We start from the raw sequence: 20820 nt of genomic DNA, 5'->3' as shown, positions 1-20820 counted from the left end.
ACTGTAATACATTTTCTGAAACAATAACAGGAAAACATTTTGCCAGTAATTTAAGTTATTACACTATTGGCCAGTCACCACATTCTTAATTTTATTACATCGTACATCAATTTACTACATTATTGGCACATTATTACTTTATTGACACATTATTACATTATTGCCATGTTATTACATTATTGGTGGCGATTACATTATTAGCTGCTACACTTGTAGCAGAATTCTCCAGCATGTCTGTCAGGAGTTTACCAAAGTCATTTTTTTTGACAGAGTGTGTGTGGGATGGATTTCTGGTTTGGCTAAGGTTTCAAAGAAATGCCTCCATTAATGAAACTACAAAAATTGTCTCAGCTCTCTTTTTTTCCCAGTTGACTCATTGTTGTGCTCGCCTTGATGAAACTTTCGCAGGCTGTTGAGCGACACGCGCTGGCCTTTCTTCTGCCTTCTCTCACTCTGTGTACAGGTATACACGTAGCATTACAGCCCATGGCAACACAAATACACCGATACCCAAGGGCCTGTCCCATGCAAACAATACATTTGAATAAGAAATGCGAAAACTTCACAAAAAGGAATACAGCTCAAATTACTCAAACACTAGCCTTTAAAATATACAGATACATACACACACACACACATATATATACATATTGTGTTATTTTTTCCTTGCTTATGAAGAAGCCTACTTATATGTCACTTATTTATCATCAAACATACAAATACTAGGAACCAGTTTTACAGGAAAACCTCTTTGGTATTTGCATTCAGAGCATTGTGAATGTAGAAAGAGACAGAGGGCGAAAGCTTCAGCTTTTAGTTTGCTTTTTTTCGAGGGATGTAATTGTTAAATAACTGTCAGCTTCTCTCTTATTTAATCATACCTCCTCTGTTTGACGTAGGTATTTTTCTTTCTGTGTAATTTTAAATAGCTGTATTTACACAAATCTTTACGTATTTATAAAGGAAATCATTGACCAGCACTGACTATTAGGATACTAACTGATCTCTGCTAGGTTTCCGTCTCAAACGCTATTGAAGCCCTAAATTGAAGTAGCAGGAGAAAACCAATGTTGGAAAATATACCCTTCTCAAACAGAGCTGAGGTGCGATTCACACCCCCAGCATTAGACGTCTGAGAAAACGGTGTTAACCTTTGAGCCGCAATGCTACTTAAAAAGAAACTTTCTTGTGAAAGTTTTAATGTCCTCTCAGTATAAATGTATTACTATAAGACTAAAATTATATTCTGGACATTAAAGAAAAATAACCAATACTGCCAAGCCAGTAAACTGTCACGCCCAGCTCCGTACGATCCTCGTGTGTGCCACGCCCACCTCGTTACCTCGTGTTATTTCCTAATTGTTATCACCTGTTTCCTATTTGATTTTGACTTGTCTTGTGTATTTAGTCCACGTCTGTGTTAGTATCCCCAGTCCGGTCATTGTAGTGTCATTCTGTGTTGTTGCCTGCCGTTTGTGGAATTAAACCCTGTGTTCCCCTATTCACGGCTTCATTTGCCTGCTTCCGCCCTGCATCGTGACATAAACAATGTCTACTGCCTGTTTTACTGTAACGATTTATAAAGCTATGAATGTTTAGCATTTCGTTATGTAAAAATTGGCTTGGTATAATTCAGTGTCAACAAGTAGTGACGTAGTTAAGGATATGGCCTAATTGAAGTCCCAGAAGAGCTACCTCCACAGTGATCAGTCATCTCCTGAATAGAAACACATTTGCAAACAATTTAGTGATCCTACGAGCTAAGCTACAGCATTCCTAAGATTCATGAAGATAAGATCACAAAAGAGCACGACTAGGGCACAGCACATAAGGCGAATAAACAAGGAAATGACAGTGAAATAAAAAATACTCTGAGTGTATGTATTATTGCTCCTAAAGGTTCTTGGTTGTTTGTTGTTTTTTTTTTGTCCAATAGATTCCCTGCTACAGTCTGCCTGAATTCCAGTAGATTCCCTGCTACAGTCTGCCTGAATGCACCTGTGTGTAATTTGCTTACAGGGCCACACACTGCAGCTCAGCCCAAAGTCAAGGTCTGGGTGTTTTCCAGATGGCTTACTTGCAAAGCCGAGCTTGGGGTCGTTACAGAATTTATAAGCTGTCAGTGTAACAGAGGAAGCATGCAGTGTTGGACTGGGGGACCACTTTGAGTGTCTGAAATGAATCTTCGCTGTCAAGCTGGGGGCCTGCGCTAACCACGTCACATGCTGCCGAACGAGAACGGCGAGGCTGGATTAGCTTCTGCTCCAATAGGAAGGAGAGTCGGCTTGGGTCACAGCCAGCCGGCTCCTGCAAGTGGAACCGGTCCCGCAGCTGTAGAGTATCATGGGGGCAGGGCCACATGGCGACAAGGTTGTAAGGCAAAACAGAGAAAGCGTGATGGGCTGCCCTAACCTCCACTCTGTGGCCCAGGTAAAGGCCATAGCAACAAGATAGAGAAGACAAGGTGAAGAGTCTTCGGTTCAAGGTGTGTCGTGATCTCTCACGTGGGATTCTGGATTGCTAGAAGCTGCTTCACAGAACCTGAGTCCAATGGCAGTATATTATCCGGTAGGTACATTGCTGTGTGCTTTAGGCTAGAATAGAATAGAATAGAATAGAATAGAATAAATCTTGTCCAACCAAGGCTGGACATTTGCCTTTGGTCTTACAAAGTAAAGTATAAAAATGAAGTTTCCAAACAGACAGATAGAAGAAAAAAAGTTTAAATCAAAGTGTTAAAATAATAATATCACATTATTCCAGCATGTGCAGAAGATTTACTGGTATAAGATTCACAAGCTTGCAAATAAAAAAAAAAATCACTATCTGAGTGATTGAACCCAACCACAAAACTAATGCACTGGTAGTTCTGTTAAGTTAAAGTGCACTCAAAGTGTTAGGGTTAGTATGGAGGACTGCTGATTACTAGCAAAGCGTTTTGATCACTGGTATATAGTGTGGCCCAGAAAGCATTGGTCTGTTGCATGAAGTGTTGGGGTTTCATTGTAACATTTTTAAGAAAGTGAGAAAAATGGAATGAGCAAATTCATTGAAGTACTTGAATTTAATGAGGAAAGATTGTGACTGAATCTGAAGCTTCAAAATCTCAGCAGACTTTCTTTGTAGACTTTATCACAGATAATTCGGAAAAATTGCATAACTGAGTCATTCCAGTATTTATGATCTGGTTTGTTCTGAAGCAAAAAGAATGAATGCAATGCTTGTGTCAATTATACAATATATCATGTGACTGTCAATTTTGACTTTTATGAATAGCACTGTTCGCATTGCTCTATAACTCAGTCATTTTGGTTAATGTGATGTTGCTAAGATATTGTACAATTAAGATGGAACTTTTTTTTAGCAAGAATAATAAGACAAATAAGTATAAGTAAAATTATAGTGCTTATTAGTGTTTCAATGTGTGTGTGTGTGTGTGTGGGTGTGTGTGTGTGTGTGTGTGTGTGTGTGTGTCTCATGTATATGTTAGGGTCCCCACAATGTGACACCCTGGTATTTTGATGTTGTGGGCACCATTTTTTGTTTCTTACAAGGAGAACCTCAATTTTGAAAAAATCTATGACTGCAATAAAAAACTTTTTGTTTAGTTATTTATGGTTAAGGTTAGGGGTGTGTAGCGGTTACTGTTGTCATTATTGGTATAAGGGTTTTGTTCATAGAAATGAATGGACGGTCCCCACAAAGACTTACAAACATCTGTGTGTGTGTCCACTCATTCGTACATCCATCTTCCAAACGCTTGTGTTGGTTGCACGGATGTACAGATGCCCCAGACTGTGAACCCAAGACATAAGTCTAAAAGGTAAGACAAGGAAGAAATATACTTACTAACAAATAAGACTCCAGTGTTTGAATTTCCTTTTGGCCTTTCAGATTTTGGGTATGGAATAAAGGGAACTGTGACACTGTCCTTCCAGTCACTCACCGAACAAGCTGGGTGACATTCATGCCATTCTCTTTCGGCGACTATCTACCATTTGTAGAACAGGCCATTACGTCATAGGCTGTGACATGTGTGACGTATGTAGATGTTACCAGAACCCATAGCGCTTGCTCCATCTGGTTTTCCCGCAAAATCAAAATCAAAATCAAAAAGAGGAAGTTGCAATAAATAAATCAGCATGAATATTTCTTCACTGAGTAACCATGTCTTTAGTTGGCCATTCTCGTTCCATACCAGTGTTTCTCAGCTTATTTAGCACCGCGATCCAATTTCTAACATGGCAGCGCAGTCATATCCCTATATAGTAAAGTAGTAAAACTAGCCAGCTCTCTGAAATGCAACATCATGCCTACTACAATTTGACAAGCATGTAGTTGTTTCTGATATTAAGCCATTCTAACATTTTTAAGTAGGAAAAAAATGGGTCCGTGTAATTTTCCAACAATTTTCCAAGACCCTTTCAGGACTTGCCACGATGCAAATCTGCGTCGCGACCCAAGGGTGTCAGAAACACTGTTCTATATACAGTAGTACTTGCGTTAGCCTTCAGAGGTAAATTAATCATATTTCAGCTTACAATGAGTGAGAATGTGTAAATAGAAAGTGACTGTTTCACATCCCGTCTAGAAAAAGCCATGGTATACAGCAACAAGCCGTATGGACATTTTTGGGACACCCCCCCCTCCCAAACGTAATAATGCAATAAGTCATGATGCAGTATGTGTCCCAACGTATCTTTCTGCTCTGGGATTTTGCCATACTGATTTGATAATTCGTTGTTGATGTAGTCTAACTCTTCACCATGATACAGAACGCTTGATATATTGAAACATTTCTGTTCTCACTTTTCTGCTTGTCATGCTGTTTAATCGCTGTACCTACATGCAGCATTACTCAATTTGGTTCAATTCAGTTTATTTTCATTTAACGCCTTTCACAATTGCCCCAAGGCTCTTCACATGGGTGTGTTGTGATAGATTCATGCATCATGTATACAGAATAATTCAAAAACAGGTAAAGGGGAAGACAAAGAAATGAAAGGGAAAAAAGGCCAGACAACAACGGAGAAGAGGAACCAAAAACTTCTCAGTAGGGGGTCTAAGGTCAACTGGGTGCCCAACCCCCCCTGGGCATGCTAACATTGTTGAAAATGAAAGAGTGGGCTTGTATGCCAAAAGCAAGGTGGATTCCTTCCAGAGCTCCCCAAAACACTGTCCGCCCTCAGTGGATGTGGCAGCGTTCCGTGGTCAGACGCTTCATGAATCTCCCAGCTGACCTCCCAAGCTTATTCATCTCTTTATTTGACATGCTAATCTTTTTTTTGCGCTGAAACGTCGCATGTTCATGTGCACACCTGCCTTTCTCTGACAGGAAAGTGCCCCACCGCCGTATGAAAATGTGATGCACCCCGGGCCCCAATTTCAAGCCAATGAAGAGATAGCTCATGGAGGGGGGTGGCACATGCCCCCCTACCAGCCCTACTACATTCAGCCCCAGCCGGCAATTCCAGTAGTAGTATCCAGCCCCCCCCCGCAAACCCAGGGTAAGCCACCATCACAGTGTCCTGTAACCTGCTCCCCCGATTGGTTTTCTGTGCCCCCCCCCCTTCCACAGCTGCATCTATGCTGTCCCTCCCCCATTGTCTACTCTCAGCCTACTACCCCTCCATCTCTTCCTTCCTTCTTTCGCTTTCCTCATGTAAAGGAAATTTTACCAAAAATTACATATAAATAATCACGAGGCAATTTTGTATGTATACAAATGAAATTTCCTATATGAGATGTGCCAGTGGTCGAGTCAACAAATGCATGGGTTAAAATGGATGGTTGCTGGAAATACTGTGGTGATTTTAGGAGAGGTTTATAAACGACCAAACTGACACGCTTTGACAGACATAAAGTAGATCAACAGGAAGATGTTTTAAGCATAGTTTTCTTAGACTGTCTATATATATATATACATATATATATATATACATATATATATATACATATATATATATATATATATATATATGTGTGTGTGTGTGTGTGTGTGTGTTATATATTTTGTGAACTATAACCTGGTTCTTCTCCATTTCTCATTAATGAAGGGCTTCTTCCCTGCTTTACGGGACTCCAGTCCTGCTTCTGATAGCCTGTTATAAACTGTCCTAGCAGTGCACTTCAGACCTGCATTTAATGTTTCCCATTCCATTTGAAGGTCACTTGATGCCATTGTCCGATTCATGAGACACTGTCGGATAAGTTGACGGTCATTTCTGGCATTAGAAAGTCGCTTCCGCTCTCTACGTGGCTGGTTTCTGGTCATTCCCAGTGTCCCCTGCTTCACCTTATTTTAAAAATGCAGATTGTTAAAAAGTATAGAGTGGTGTCTTCATTTTTTCCATGGCTGTGTATGTGTGTGTATATACTGTATATAAGGGTTTGCATACATATGCTACACTCTCATCATCCCTTGTTCAATGACAAAGAAATTAAACAAAAAAATGTAACGAAGAAATGCCATGAATGAAAAATGCTGGGAATTCTAGGTGACTATGGCATTAACATTTAAGTGACCAACCCAGCAGGTGTAATGATTTCCAAGACCAGAGTGTAAAGCAGGAAGTTGTAATGATTCACATGAGGCATGAAATGGACTGAAATGTTATCTGAAAATCAGGGTCAAAACACTGACGAAAGTTTTGAAATCAAGGGCAGGAAAATAGCAACGCAACAAGTCAATGGTTCAGAAATATTCAATATGTTACATACGTCAGAGGTCATTATATCTCTCTTAGATCAAGGAATGAGAAAGAAGTATTTATACATATGTCATGTGAGTTTGGGTGTGAATACGGAGACTAGAGTCAGGTGTTACAGTGCCATCCTACTTCCCTAAAACAGGGGTAGGCGACCCTGATGCTAGAGTGCCGGGATCCAGCAGGTTTTCCATCCTGCCTGGTCTCTGATGAACCACAGCTGATCACAGGCAGATAGTAACTCATCAGGTAGGATAGAAACCTTCTGGATACTGGCACACCAGGGTCAGAGTTGCTTAGCCCTACCCTAATGCAGTGCCATGCAGTGCCCAGGCAGGCCGCCATGGGGCATGAAGCAGGGCAGGCTGGGTGGGTGTGATGGAAGTCTTCAAACAAGGAAAGACCAAGCATGTCATTCACTGGAACCGGGAACTACTCATTCAGGCCATATCCCCATTCCATCAAATAGCAGGTGTCCCCCCTTAGTGAGAGAGAGGCTAAAAGGGTTCCCGGAAACCTTTTTGCCACCGAACTCCAACTGGGAAGGAAATTTAATGGGATCAATTGGCAGATTCTTCAGTATTAGCAAGGACATGTGGAAGGTGCTTAATATCAGGTACCAGGAAGGTAACAAGAACCAATGACCAAGAGGACTGATGCAATTTTGATTTTTAAGGGGTTATTGTAAGCTTGAAAGATAGAGCTCTGCAGTTAAACATGAGCTGCCTCCAGAGCCTGTTGAAAGCATTCGCTGCTCCGTTTCATTAATCAGGGGACCAAAGGTGCTAGGACCAGGCACAGCAGAGGTGGGACTCAATAGCAGACCACAGGAAGTCAGGAAGAACAAGTTTTAATAGTGATAAGTGATAATTTGCGGTCAGGGCAAAAACAGGCCAAAAGGCAGCCTGCAAATCCATACTCAGTGGATGAAAAAGCCAAACCATTCAAAGCAAAACAATATATCACAAACAACCATCTACACTAACACTAAGACAACTGTACACTGACCAGAGAGCTTGCAAGGGTTACACAGAGAGGAAAAGAATTGCTTGTCCAGTCACAGGTCAGTAGTGATAATTGAGACATATTATAATTATTGGGACTAATTATAGGAAACAGCTGTGGAAACTGTGGCATGGATCTAGAGGAAACTGGACTGTAGTAGAGGCTGGTGACAGGAGAAAAACGTGGTCCGGATCACGCAGGAGCTGGAGTTCATTGGAGTTTAATGCGTAACAAAGGGAGCTCGATAGGCTGACATGTACTGGAAAGGTGAGAGCAAAGAGTGCGCAAGAGAATTCTATGCATACTCCACCCAGCATAGCTATCTGCTCCAGTTCACTTGACTGGTGCTTGTTTTATGCCCTGTTGTTGGTCAGGTGACATACACAAGAGGTGCAGGTCGGAGGGACCCAGAGCTGAGTAACACAGAATACAACTGGAATCAGTTTTTCCGTTTAATGCTTAAAGGACTTTATACAGTGACGTATATGCAACTGTACAAGGTCAAAACACAGAGCTGAAATTCAGTAATGTATCTAACATAGACACAAGGTTACGTGGGCTTTTCAGTGGGGCCGTATTAAAAAAACAATATACAATTATATTAAATAATTTTGACTTAATATTGCATTAACCTTATAAATGGGACCGAGGGGGCCTTTGGGAGGACCTGGTGCCCCCTCCCAAGCATGTGCCCAAATGCCCATAATGCTCCAGGCCGAAACGGGGGTGGCACTAAAGAAAAACACATGGCCAAACACAGAGGCCATTCAAAGTGCTTTACATAAAAGAAAATGAAGTATTAGCATTCATCAGATGGAGAATTAAGAACTACAAGTAAAAGACAATTGAAATAAGAGTAAAAGAAAAAAGCATAAATGTTGATTAGCAGTGCTAATCAAAGGCACTGTGGAATAAAAGTGAAAGGAAGAAAATACGGGCACATAACAGCAATCGCTGAGGTACAATATCTTGATTTAGCCTCTGTTTACTGATGCAGTAGGGCAGATCCAATGACACTAATGAGAACCCCTCATCAATTCCAGGAAGCCCTCAATACCTGCAAAGTACATTCAGGCCCATATGCGTCAATTCAAATTAAATTCATTTTTATGTAGTGCTTTTCACAACAGTTTCACCCCAAGGCAGGACAAGAGGCAAGACTGTGTGGCAATCCATTATGACATCATTAAACAAACCGGTGCATGCAATAGGGAAAAGGGGAAGACAGAAAGAATCCAGGAGACGATGGAGGAGATGAAATAAAAACTCAGGAGGAGGGAATAAAATAACCTAACCTCTGGGGGGTACAAGGTGGACTGGCCACCCAACCCCCCGCCCTGGCTGCACATGCCAACGTAACAGGAAACGGACCTGTTCTCCAAGCAGGTCTTTGTAACTGCCAGATCACAGGCCACACCCACAATGTCAATTCAAAATAACACATCAGTTATACCATAAACAAGTGACTAAAGTCTGAAGAAGTTCTGCAGGTGTTCGTGTCATGGGAGTCAGGAGATGCGTCTTGGAAAAGCAAAACAACAAATAAAAATGTTGAAAGATCAAAGTCTGCGTGGGATCAGAGATGATTCATTTTTTCTTTGCAAAGAAAAAAGTAGGTTCCAAATGGATGCATGAATTTGTGACTAAGAGCCTCCTCAGTTCATTGGTACATGGCGTCTGATTCAGGGCATTAACTGGTTCCTGGAAGTTGGGTGATGGCACAGAACCAACGAGGTGATCAGGAGGTACATTGGCCGCTAAAGTCTTGCTGGTTATACTTGGAAAGTCCTGGGGTTCAGTGGTAATTTCCTGAGAATTCTTGACAGAAGTGGACCAACAAAGGAGAGGCATAAATGTGTAAAAACACAATTTAGTCCAGTTCTCCATTTGTCCATGATAATCAGGCCATGTCTCTGTACTCAGAGGGAGCCTAACACCAAGGGATCTTTAGAAGTATCCATGACAAGTAATTGTTTGTCATTGAAATGCAATGCCCTACGCTAGTGGGCAAAATTGTGGAAACACCTAGCATTTTTGGCATTATGCTTTAAAAATTTCTACACGAATGTTTATAAACTAAAAATGTTCACAAATATCATACATGGATAATTAAATAAGTAACTGCAGTAACTGGAATAAAATTCTGCAATCTCTAAAAATTTGAAGTGTTTCCGCAGTTTTGGCCGTTAGTGTACTCTGTAAGCCAAGCGGTCTGTTGATGTTCGAACGACACTCTTATTTGGTGCAGCAGCTTTTCATCAGTGCCAAAGGACCTAACAAATCCATATGAGACCCTGACAGAAATGGTGAATAAGGTTTTGGGCCCCATTAACTATAACTGAAATTCCTATCTGGGCCTCATTGGGTGCTCTGTCTCTCATGGGATGGAGCAGAGGACTTACCCACAGATGTTACATTTCTTGACCTTGCAGAGACAGATGGTTTTTGTACGCAGCAGTAACGTTTGACCCAATGCTGTGCAGTTTGTGTCCAATGTAGTGAGGGGTAAGGAAAATGGAGAAGAGAACGGCGTGACAGGTGAAGTCTCTTTGAAGGGTCGGCCCACTCCTCCTTCTCTCTCAGAGCAGGTTATCAATTGACAATCAGGATATACTATACAAGATAGTGGTATCTCCCCGACCAGCAGGCTCGGACCAAAGAGCTTGCAAGTAACTGTTGTCTATACAGACGCTTCTCTACTTACGAACTTTCAACTTATGAACTTTCAGACATACGAACGAAGAGGACTGTAAGTCCAAATTGTGTTCCTTGGGCTCCCATTTCCTGTTCTCAACATAAATTTTTTTTTTCTGCGTGCCAGTTCCGCCTAGTACGACTTAACTCCCGCCGCGCAGCAGCGTAGCGTACGTACTCCCAGCATCCTAGTTCTTTGTACTTGCGTATACCCTTAAAATGATGTTGAATAATGACTTACGAACATTTCAAGTTACGAACGGCCATTCGGAATGTAACTGGTTCATAAGTAGAGGAGTGTCTGTATATGGTAAGTAAAGTAAGGTCATTGAGGCCACCCTCAAGCTGCTAGCATGCAGTATTTGAGGGCATAGTCGGCAGCGATGATGAAGTTCTCATAATCGATTAGTAATGTCTCAGCTGGATAGTGGAAGACTAGATGAGTTTAGACCAGGGCTCTACCTGTAAGCAAAGAGGTCACAAAGTGAACACAGTCTGACCAAAATTGTTCTGAGCACTGGATCATATATAATAAACGTTTATCTAGACAATACAATGCAACAAGATAACACAGCAATACAATAAAATAATACAAGTGATAGAAGAAGAGTTTGAACAATGGAAAGAGCAGAAGTGGATGTCTGTATTAGACAAACAAGACTGCTTAAAGTTTTGTCATCGCGATTCAATATTGCTTGCATCTCTGCTTGATCTGGCATGATGGTGAGGTATTCTGTAATATGTGGTCTATTGTACAAGTGCCAAGTGAGCCGTTTTAATGATTCACACAGGCAAAGCGCAGAAACAAATCCTGAATGCCGCTCAGAAACCCATGACAGACAAACAGAGCATGTCAACAGTTTGGTAACACGCAAACTGAAAGAGCCTCAATCTGAGAAGGCATGTCGGGCCTGCGTGGGTATGGCTGCAGGACTGCTTACTGGACGCAGGCCTTGTACCAGCAAGCATTGAGATTGTTTTTTTCACTGAAGAGAAATGAAACAGATACCTTCTACTGCAGAAAGTAGGAACATAAAATTATAAAAAAAATTGCTGAAATACCCCCTTTTCAATGGTTTTTATTTTGCTGTAGGGATTGAAACTGAGAGTCTGAAACCTCAGCCTTGCATAACATTTGGCTACAGCTGGCACAATGCCAGCATAATGCCTAATAATATTTGGAGACACCGTCCCGCGACACAACCAGGCATTACATTTTAGTGGCATTTTGAAAATCTCCATTTTTTTTCATGTGTGTTTTCATGTGCCCCCTTGTGCTTTCTAGTCACCGTCTGCAGCACAACGAATGTGAGATATGTGAACAGGCGCCGCTATTTTGGTATAGCAGGGATTGTCATCCTCTGCCTTATCCTGCTCGCCATCGCCATCTGGCTGGGAGGTAAGGGACTGCTTTACACAAACAGCTGTTTGTCTCTGCTGCCTGGCTTCATAGTAACCATTAACATTCTCTCTCTCCCTGTATCTTTTTTTGGGAGCAGTGCATTATGGGTACCTAAGGACATCCGGGACATCTACAGTTTTCGATAATAAAGCACAGGACACCTGTGCCAATAATACTATCATGTGTGACGGACATCAGGATTGCACCCTAGGCAGTGACGAAGCAGTATGTGGTGAGCTTGAACAAAAAAAGCAAATTGGGAGGGGGGGTGACTGTTCAAATCTGGGGTATAGCTACATGCAGAGGCAAACATTTCAGGTCCAGGAAGTAAAAAATCCAAACCATGATTTTGTTTCAACCAACCAGTAGAGTACTCTGTGACTGTGACTCATTATGCTCAACTGGTTGGTTGAAACAAAATCCTGGTCTGGAATTTTACTTTCTGGATCTGAAATGTCCACTTCTGGCTAAATGGACATGGGCAGTAAAAACATCGGCTCAGCAATTTGTACTGAGTGTTGTAACAGGGAAAGTGGAAGACACATTCTGTTGTTTTTAGTTCCTCAATAAAAAAAATCAAAAAAGAAATGGATCTGTTTCTTTATCTTTAATTACCTCACTACCCCTGACTTTTTTCTTTTTTTTTTATCTCCCCCGCCAGTGACTTTCGGGCTTAATAGTACCCTCATGGTCAGGACCAGCCAGGATGAAATTTTCCACCCAATGTGTTCCCAAGGCTGGGGCCAAAATTATGCTGACCAGACGTGTGCTCAACTCGGCTTCCAAAAGTAAACAGCCTGCTCTGCTAGTTCTATCATCTATGCCTTTGCAGTTTTATTTTTGATCACTTCCTCCTACACACTCATAGCTAACATTGAGGCCCCTTGCTGACATTGAATTTTTCTGCCCTCTAGTGGTGATGGGGGTTCCTACTGCAGGTCAGTTCTGACGGGCATTTCCTTACCTGTACTTTTCAGGAGTTACCAATACACATTGGTGCCAAACCAGGTGTCCCCTACTGTCTCAATAACCAACCAGGCTTCACAATTCATCCAGGGAGAAGTCACTGTCAGGTATGTACCCATGCAACAGTCTGCCCTTCAAGCACCTTCGTAAACCTATAGTTTAAGAAGCATGCTTAATACCATATGCCTAAAATCTCTAAAATACAGGAGTTACCGAAGTGTAGCAATGTTATATCTTTAAGGTTTGTTGAAAAGGTAGGAGATGCATGCATAAATTGTATATATGAATGACTGGGCAGTGTCCAAGAAAGAGTAGTAAACATAGTAAAACAAGCATCTAATTGTAGATTAGCATAAAAACGATTAGTATTTAAAATATTCTTAGCTACTAAAGGTCTGTACATGAATATATTTGTGACCTTGTAGGGAGGAGGAGTCAGATTTTTGGTAAATTATTCTTTCTGACCTGGAGTGCTCTGATATTTGTTATGGCTTAAATACTGTTTAAATACTGTTTGTCTCCACTGGCCCCAAGCGATGAACCAGTTAAAAAATTAAAAATGCTGAGGTACCAAAATTTAGTTACAGACGTTTGCCAGGTTACGATGGGGTTATGTTCCAATAAACCTACCGCAATGTGAAAATATCGTAAGGCGAAAATGCATTTTAATACAGCACACCTAACAAACATCATAGCCTAGCCTAACCTACCTTAAACATGCTTAGAATACTTACCTTATTCTACAGTTGGGCAAAATCTTTTATTCCTCCATTATGGGAGGAAAATGATTATTAGGGGGTTGTATTAGCTGGGGCAATCAAGGAGCCACAACCCCCCCGTAATTTACGCCCATGAATCATACCCCTGTTAAAAACGAAATTTCGTAACACAGACCACCGTAACCCGGGGAGTGTCTATACACGCCTTTACTATCACACAATTGTAATATACATATACATCCAGTACCATACTAGAATGAGTCATTATGTTATTTAAAATAAAACTCCTTCCATTTTACCAGTTACCCTATTACATGAAACATAGCATCCATTATATTCATTATGTTTATTTTATGTTGTCTTGTATTTATATTTTGATAATAATAATAATAATAATAATAAGCTTTGCTTATTATGGTACAGTTTGATAGGTGGGTTTGCAGTATATTTCTACCCAGTTCTTTTGCATGGGGTGATGCAGTTTCATGTAAGTTTGTCATTTTAGTCACTTTGGGTGTGCTGTGCAAAATCTCTGTTCTCTGCTTAAAGGGCTCCCAGAATCTCTACTGATGCTGCAGAATCTGGAGATACAATGGAACAAAATGATTTATTAAATCTGTCCGTTTCAAGTGCATTAAATTGAATAAGCAAAGCATGCTGGATGATTATTTGCCTCCTGATAGCTTACTGAGTCATGCCCGTGTTTAGCGATCATTTAAAAATAATTTCAAAACTTCTGTCTTATCTCTCAGTGCCAGTCAACTCACAGACCTTACATTCCATAGCCCTTCCCAGACCCTTAAGATGAGGTCAACACCATTGCCATTTCTTTGTGTTCCTCCCCCTGATTTTAGAGATTTACCTGGAAAAGGCATTGTATGGCATTACTCTGTGACTATGAGACCATTTTACTTCAGCATTCCCTGCTGTAACTGGAGCAGATATCGGGCTGGGTTACCGTTTCAGTCCCAAAGAGTCTGGCAGAGAAGTGGGCGAAAACGATGGATGGCCACACACATTTCTAAGAAGTTATTTCAAAACATAGACTTTTAGCTATGTTACAATCGGTTCTTTTGTTATATTCAAAAGAGCCACATCGCGTTCTTCTCCGGAATGTTTTCTTGTAGTGCAGTAGGTGGAGGTGTAGAGGTGTTGGTGTGTTAATTGCTTTTATGTGACTTTGCTGTCAGACGTTTTTCTTGACTGGATCATAAGATCCATGTCTCTGGGTGGTCTGTCTTCAGTGAATATTTTCAGCTTTTTCTGCATCCTTTACGACTGAGGTGTGAACCCCACTCTGAGGTCTCCTTTTCGTTTTTAGCTTTCTGCAGAGCTTCTCCACGATCGCTCTCCTGCAATTTCATGCTCAGTGCGTCGTATGTCGCTTCGTTTTATTTTTGCTTTTATTCACACAGATGAAATCACACGGGAGGGTCTGTACAAAGATGTGGGTGGGTCTGTGTGGGTTTTGGGTAGGAAGAGACAAGAAGAACAATGAAATACAGAGAAGGATCAGAACTCAGATTCCCATTCCTTTCCTGATAAACAGACTTGCTTCTGCTTTGATCTCCTTCAGATGGATGGATGGATGATCATTGTCGACCAAAATGGTTCATCTTTATCTACTCACACCTGATCCTTTCACAATAGCCATGTAGTACCTTCGCAGGGTTAAAACAAAATTCTATTTAATTGTTTGAACAGTAAAAATTAGCAGTATGTGTTAAATTCTGAATAACATATAATTGTCTTGAAAAGTAACAATTAACAACTGCTTACTCAGATTACTGAGTGAGCAAAAAGGAAACGTGTACCGCACGGTGTATGATGGACCAGGGCTTGTGATCCACAGGTCATGTGTCACCGATCAGATGATTAGAGGACCTTCTCAGCAATAAAACCCCCTAGTGTTGTGTTCAATGTTCTGCTTCTTCTCCAAATCAGGCTTCACATGTCGTGAAACAACATGACTGAGTGACTGTTTTTTAATTCATGTCCAATTACATTAGTCATGTAAGAGATATAGCCCCGCTTTCTAAACCACAAATTAGCGTATTCCCTACCCCTTTACCCAAGAGTGGACAGGTCTTAGAGGTTTACTCTGGTATTACTTTATACTCAATCCATCGTCCATTTTGTTTTGCAGCTCTTCATGTCCCAGCGGAAAGGCTGTCTCTCTGATGTGTACCAGTAAGCACCTTTTGGGACTTTTATTTTCTGAGACTGTAAAGGCACTGCTGCCGAATCTTCAAAGAAAGTGGTTACTGCATGGATGACTTTGATAAACATTACAGTTTTTCCAATGTACAGTACAGTTCAACAGTCTTAGGCAATCTAAGCAAATGATACTTAAATGAAGATGTTTTTGTTCTGAGCACATATACATTTACTACTCAGATATAAACATTTCCATTGGCTGCCTAAGACTTTTGCACAGTACTGTCGTTCATGGGTGTTAGTGGATATCTCTGGCACTTGCTATATCTCAAACACTTTTTGTTTAATTATTGAAAAAATAATGAATTAGATATAAACTGTATTAAGTTGGCAACATTGCCTCTGGTCGATACAGCCCTTCTCTGTACATTGATAAAATGGTCCTTTGTTGGGCCACATTATGTGTGGGGGTTCTCATTATGCAAATGTACATGAACCTTAAACAAGCCTTAAATAAAATTGCACATCCTTGCTTTATGTGGGCCCATGAAATTTTGTTGCGCGTTTCTCCGCAAACAGAAGCTGTGCAAAATTAACGTCAATACCTGTGGAATGATTTGAATAAATGACTTAGAATGAAGTGGTTACATAAACCAAAGTGCTCCTCCATAATTGGCTTTTCTAACATTGGCGTGGTGTTTTGCTTGCTTGCTTGCTTGATGTTTTGCTTGTTTCCTCTCTGACCCTAGACTGCGGTCAGCAGTACATCGGCACCCGGATCGTAGGGGGCACTCAAGCCGAACTGGGCCAGTGGCCCTGGCAAGTCAGCCTCCACTACCTGGGCTCACACATGTGTGGCGGCTCCTTGATTGCCCCCAACTTTGTAGTGTCGGCTGCACACTGCTTCAAATGGTTAGTGCAAAGATCCGTCTCCACCTGGGGGTCAGAGCCTTCACATGAGCATATTCTATTTGTATTACTTCTATATGTATTTAATTGCAATTCATGGTATAATTGTCACTGTATTTTTAAATTTTCTTTTCAATTGCTTTTATTGTAATTTATATGAAAGAAGTTTAAAAATCATAAAAAATGAATTATTCATTGATATTTGTAAAATATCCCATAAAATAACATCCATTTGGGGCAGGGCTGGACTGGTATTAAAAATTGGCCCTGGATTCTTACCCATATAGGCCCACCACACACATAGCTATGAAAAATTTTGCCTACCTGGGGGGATGGGGGAGGGGCATAGCATTTTGACAATCAGTCCCCCACCGCAAATTCTGCCAGCCCACAACCCCATCAGCCCCCTGGGGAAAAGCCTGGTGTGCCAAGCAGCCGGTCCAGCCCTGATCTAGGGGAATGACTGTCACCAGATATGATCTGCAGAGATGAAGCTTCCAAAAGTAAATTTTGATATAAAAGACCAGAGATTAAAAAATATACGATAAATAAATTAAACCCCAAATCCCATTGTTTCAGAACACTGTGTACTTATCAACATAAAACTTGACGGCTCATGTGAAATTCCCTAAAATGTAAGAATATTCAAAGACCACCGTATCTTTGTATTTAAATTATCCCAGGAAGACCCCAGATTCCTCGAACCCCAGCAACTGGGAAGTTTACGGAGGAATGATCTCTCAGGACCAGCTGCCTTCCCCATACCTAGTGAGCGGCATTTTCATAAATGAGAACTACAACAGTAATAACAATGACTACGACATCACCCTGCTCAAACTAACTCAGCAAGTGACCTTCTCAAGTAAGTGCTGCTTAATGGTTGCTGTACTTGCCTTGGCCGTGACTCTCTCCCTTGGGGGGGCTGTTTTTTTCTGATGTGTGTATTTGTGTATCATGCAGATACCTTTGCACCAGTCTGTCTCCCTGCCTTCAACCAGTGGTTTGCCCCTGGAACCACCTGCTATACCTCTGGCTACGGGGTAACATCACAGGGTTCAGGTCAGAAGAACTTGAAATGAGGGCTGGGTGCAGGGGATTAGTAAAAAAAATTAAGAGAATAGATTAAAGATTCCTAACTGTCATCTCTCCATGTAAGTATGCATGCACACAAACATTAGAATTAAATAAAGTTTAAAAAGAAAAACTATAAAAAGTGTGCTCTCCTCATCCCTGCCTCTGACAATCAATCATGCATCCAACATACAAACAATAAAATATTTTAAATAAACAATTTATACACCTGTCTGTGTGCATACATCCTGCAGCCATAGAGATTATATACATACTCACACATATTTATGTGGAGACGGTAGAACGAGGACGTATGTTAAGAATATGTTTAGCTGTGATGTAAAAAGCAGAAGTGAGAAATAAATGAAATGCTGGAATTCAACTTTCACTTTACAGTTTCAAATCTAAATTCTCGTGTAGCTTTATAAGTGATGCACCTATGCTACAGCCTTAATAAAAAAATATATAATAATGAATAAAATAAAACTTGTACATGAAGTTTTGTAGCCAGTGCTTGTGATAATTTCACAATTATCTATTATTTATGTATATTGTGCAGCAACTGTATCCACCAATCTGATGATGGTGAACGTGGGCATCATCTCCACCTCAGTCTGCAACAGCGGCAGTGTTTATGGTGGCCTAATCACCAATAATATGATCTGCGCTGGTGTTCTCAGTGGGGGTAAAGACTCCTGTCAGGTGGGTGGACTCAATCGAATCCCCTTGCCTCCCTCAGAATTCTGAATTAAACACGTCTATCCAGTCACCGTATTGTGCAAAGGTCATATGAGGCCAAAGCTCTTTATCTAGGCAATAAGTATTTATTTGTGCTGAAAGACACATTATTTCACATTATAATATATACAAATAAACAGTAAACAAAGGAAGCGACAAGGATTTCTTTGGTTCCCCAAAAAGTTAGTGATATCCTGTTGGATGGCTACAAGTACACAACATCATTTTCTAAACTTTTTTTCAAGGGTATGTGTAACAACTGACTGCTTAGCAACCATCCAAGCAGACACATATGAAATGCTTGTCTTTTTCTCCCTTGTTGTTCAGGGAGACAGCGGTGGTCCACTTGTCTGCCAGGGCAGCAACCAGCTGTGGTACCTGGCAGGTGTGACCAGCTGGGGAGCAGGCTGTGCAAAGCCGAACAGCCCAGGTGTCTATAGCAACGTCACCGCTTTGCTGCCCTGGGTCTACACCACAATGCAGGTGAGGTCTCTCTCCATACACTGGGACATATTTGCTCCAGCTGGGAAGCACATATCCTGCAAAGACAAGCCATTGTCTGAACTTGACAAACAGGACATCAGATGACACTACATCTACGGCGTTGCACATACACGCACTCACATTGGCCAATTTAGAGACAGAAATTAGCATAGGTGCATTTCATTGGAGGAAACCTGAGAGACACAGGTAGAACATGCAAACTCCACACACACACACACACACACACACACAAATGACAGAAGAGGGATTCCAGCCCATAACCTTGAACAAGTAAGGCAACAGTCTTACCTGCTTTACTCCACCAAAATTATTAAGTTTGATATTGTTAAAAATGATGCAGCAGAGGTGCAAGGCTGTAAGAGCATTCAGATGTTACAGGCAGGCCATGCTGAGAACGCCTTAAGTATTTCATGGAGCTGGAAATGAAATCTGGAAGGAGAATCTACGCATGTATATTTGTGTAAAGATGGATGATTTTCCATGTCTTTAGAAAATTCTACATGATATTAAATATGTTTTAATTGATGCAATCCTGCAGGAATCGATGTCATGATGTCTTCCTCCATCATCAGAAAGATCCATGTGCTATTATAGGCAAGCACCTCATCTGATAATGATCCCTGGAATTCTTCTCTGATGGACAAAGACCCAGGAGGACGAGTGGACAACTTATGAAACAGTGCTTCCCTACAAAGGCAAAACATTGCAACTATACTCCAGCTACACTCACACTGACACTGTGAAAAGGGGTGTCTGTCTATTTTTGTTACTGTTATTTTCACTGTTTTTTTTTTTGTTCAACACAGCACAGTTGAACTAAGAAATTTTGTCACGATAAAACAGAACCTAAAACACTTGATTTTGGTCAAACTCAACTTTGATAAAATATGCACTTACTGCGTCTTGCCTTTGTAGGGCAGAATAGGAGGACTTGAAATGTTTGCACTTTACATTGGGCCCACGGTAATCGTTCTGTTTGGGTTAGCTCTCTCAAATCTACAAGGGAAAGGGGAAACAGACCTGCTGCCAGAGAATGAACAAAATCGTAAAAGTGGGTCAGAAAATTTTTATATAGATGAAATAGAAAATCACAGTAATAAATCATGATGCAAGGTATTGAGGTAAAAAGATCTGTTTAATATGGCTCTTGGACAACTATGCAGTCCTGCAAGGCCACTGTTGTATTTTTTTTTTATTCATTGTTTATGTTAGTGTTCAATATGTAACAGGTCTTAGTCAGCCACTAATTAATTATTTAACCCTGTACAATATACACTGGCTCCAGTTTTATGAATGTTGTGTGTAAATCCTGGAGCAAGGACTTAGAAAGGATTAATTGTGACAACAGAGCAATATCTCACACTGACCTCACACTTTTCTATCATGGGAATCATTTGCCTGCGTTTCTGAATGAACCTCAGGTCTGTTTTTATGTCCTTGATTGCAATGATTGTCTGTGGACGTTATTAAACTTATTATAAAACATCTACTCCGTGTACTACTCTAACAGAAAGTGACAATGATTCTTAAGAAAGAGCAGGTAGGGTAATTTAGTGTATGTTAGTGTGTTAGGCTGGTTTTAATACTGCAGGAGAACACTTTACAAGTATGATGCTATAAATATTACTGCACAGATCAACCGGGAACTATTCTCATTAATAAACTGAATATTGCCTCTTTTTGGGGAGGGATTTTCCAGTCAGTTTTCCGTACCCATGGAAGGAAGAATCAGAAAAATATCTACACAAATGTCACACAAGTGATAGAACTTAAGGTTTATGTATTAATATTACATGACTTTCTAAATAATAAGCATATTAAATTAAAATTATATTAATAGAATGCGTGAAAGGACACTCATCCTAACAGTTATTATCTATTACCATACATGTATTTATATATATATAAACACACACACACACACACACACACATATATATATATATAT

The 20820-nt window shown here is 40.7% G+C and overlaps 1 protein-coding gene across 1 annotated transcript; it reads left to right on the top strand.

Annotated features, from left to right (window-relative positions):
- The first annotated feature begins 2339 nt into the window (after window positions 1-2339).
- Window positions 2340-20359, top strand: tmprss13a (transmembrane serine protease 13a). Its single transcript, XM_023833421.2, has 13 exons — window positions 2340-2568; window positions 5336-5507; window positions 11692-11805; window positions 11906-12040; window positions 12470-12596; window positions 12786-12881; window positions 15640-15683; window positions 16400-16562; window positions 17243-17421; window positions 17520-17618; window positions 18190-18332; window positions 18696-18851; window positions 19411-20359. Exons 1-13 carry the CDS (start codon window positions 2551-2553, stop codon window positions 19423-19425), a joined length of 1461 nt encoding a protein of 486 aa, XP_023689189.2. The 5' UTR covers window positions 2340-2550; the 3' UTR covers window positions 19426-20359.
- Window positions 20360-20820: the final 461 nt, after the last annotated feature.

Source organism: Paramormyrops kingsleyae, chromosome 17, assembly GCF_048594095.1.
Source record: "Paramormyrops kingsleyae isolate MSU_618 chromosome 17, PKINGS_0.4, whole genome shotgun sequence".
Lineage (NCBI taxonomy): Eukaryota > Metazoa > Chordata > Actinopteri > Osteoglossiformes > Mormyridae > Paramormyrops > Paramormyrops kingsleyae.
This window is presented reverse-complemented; position numbering and strand designations above follow the sequence as displayed.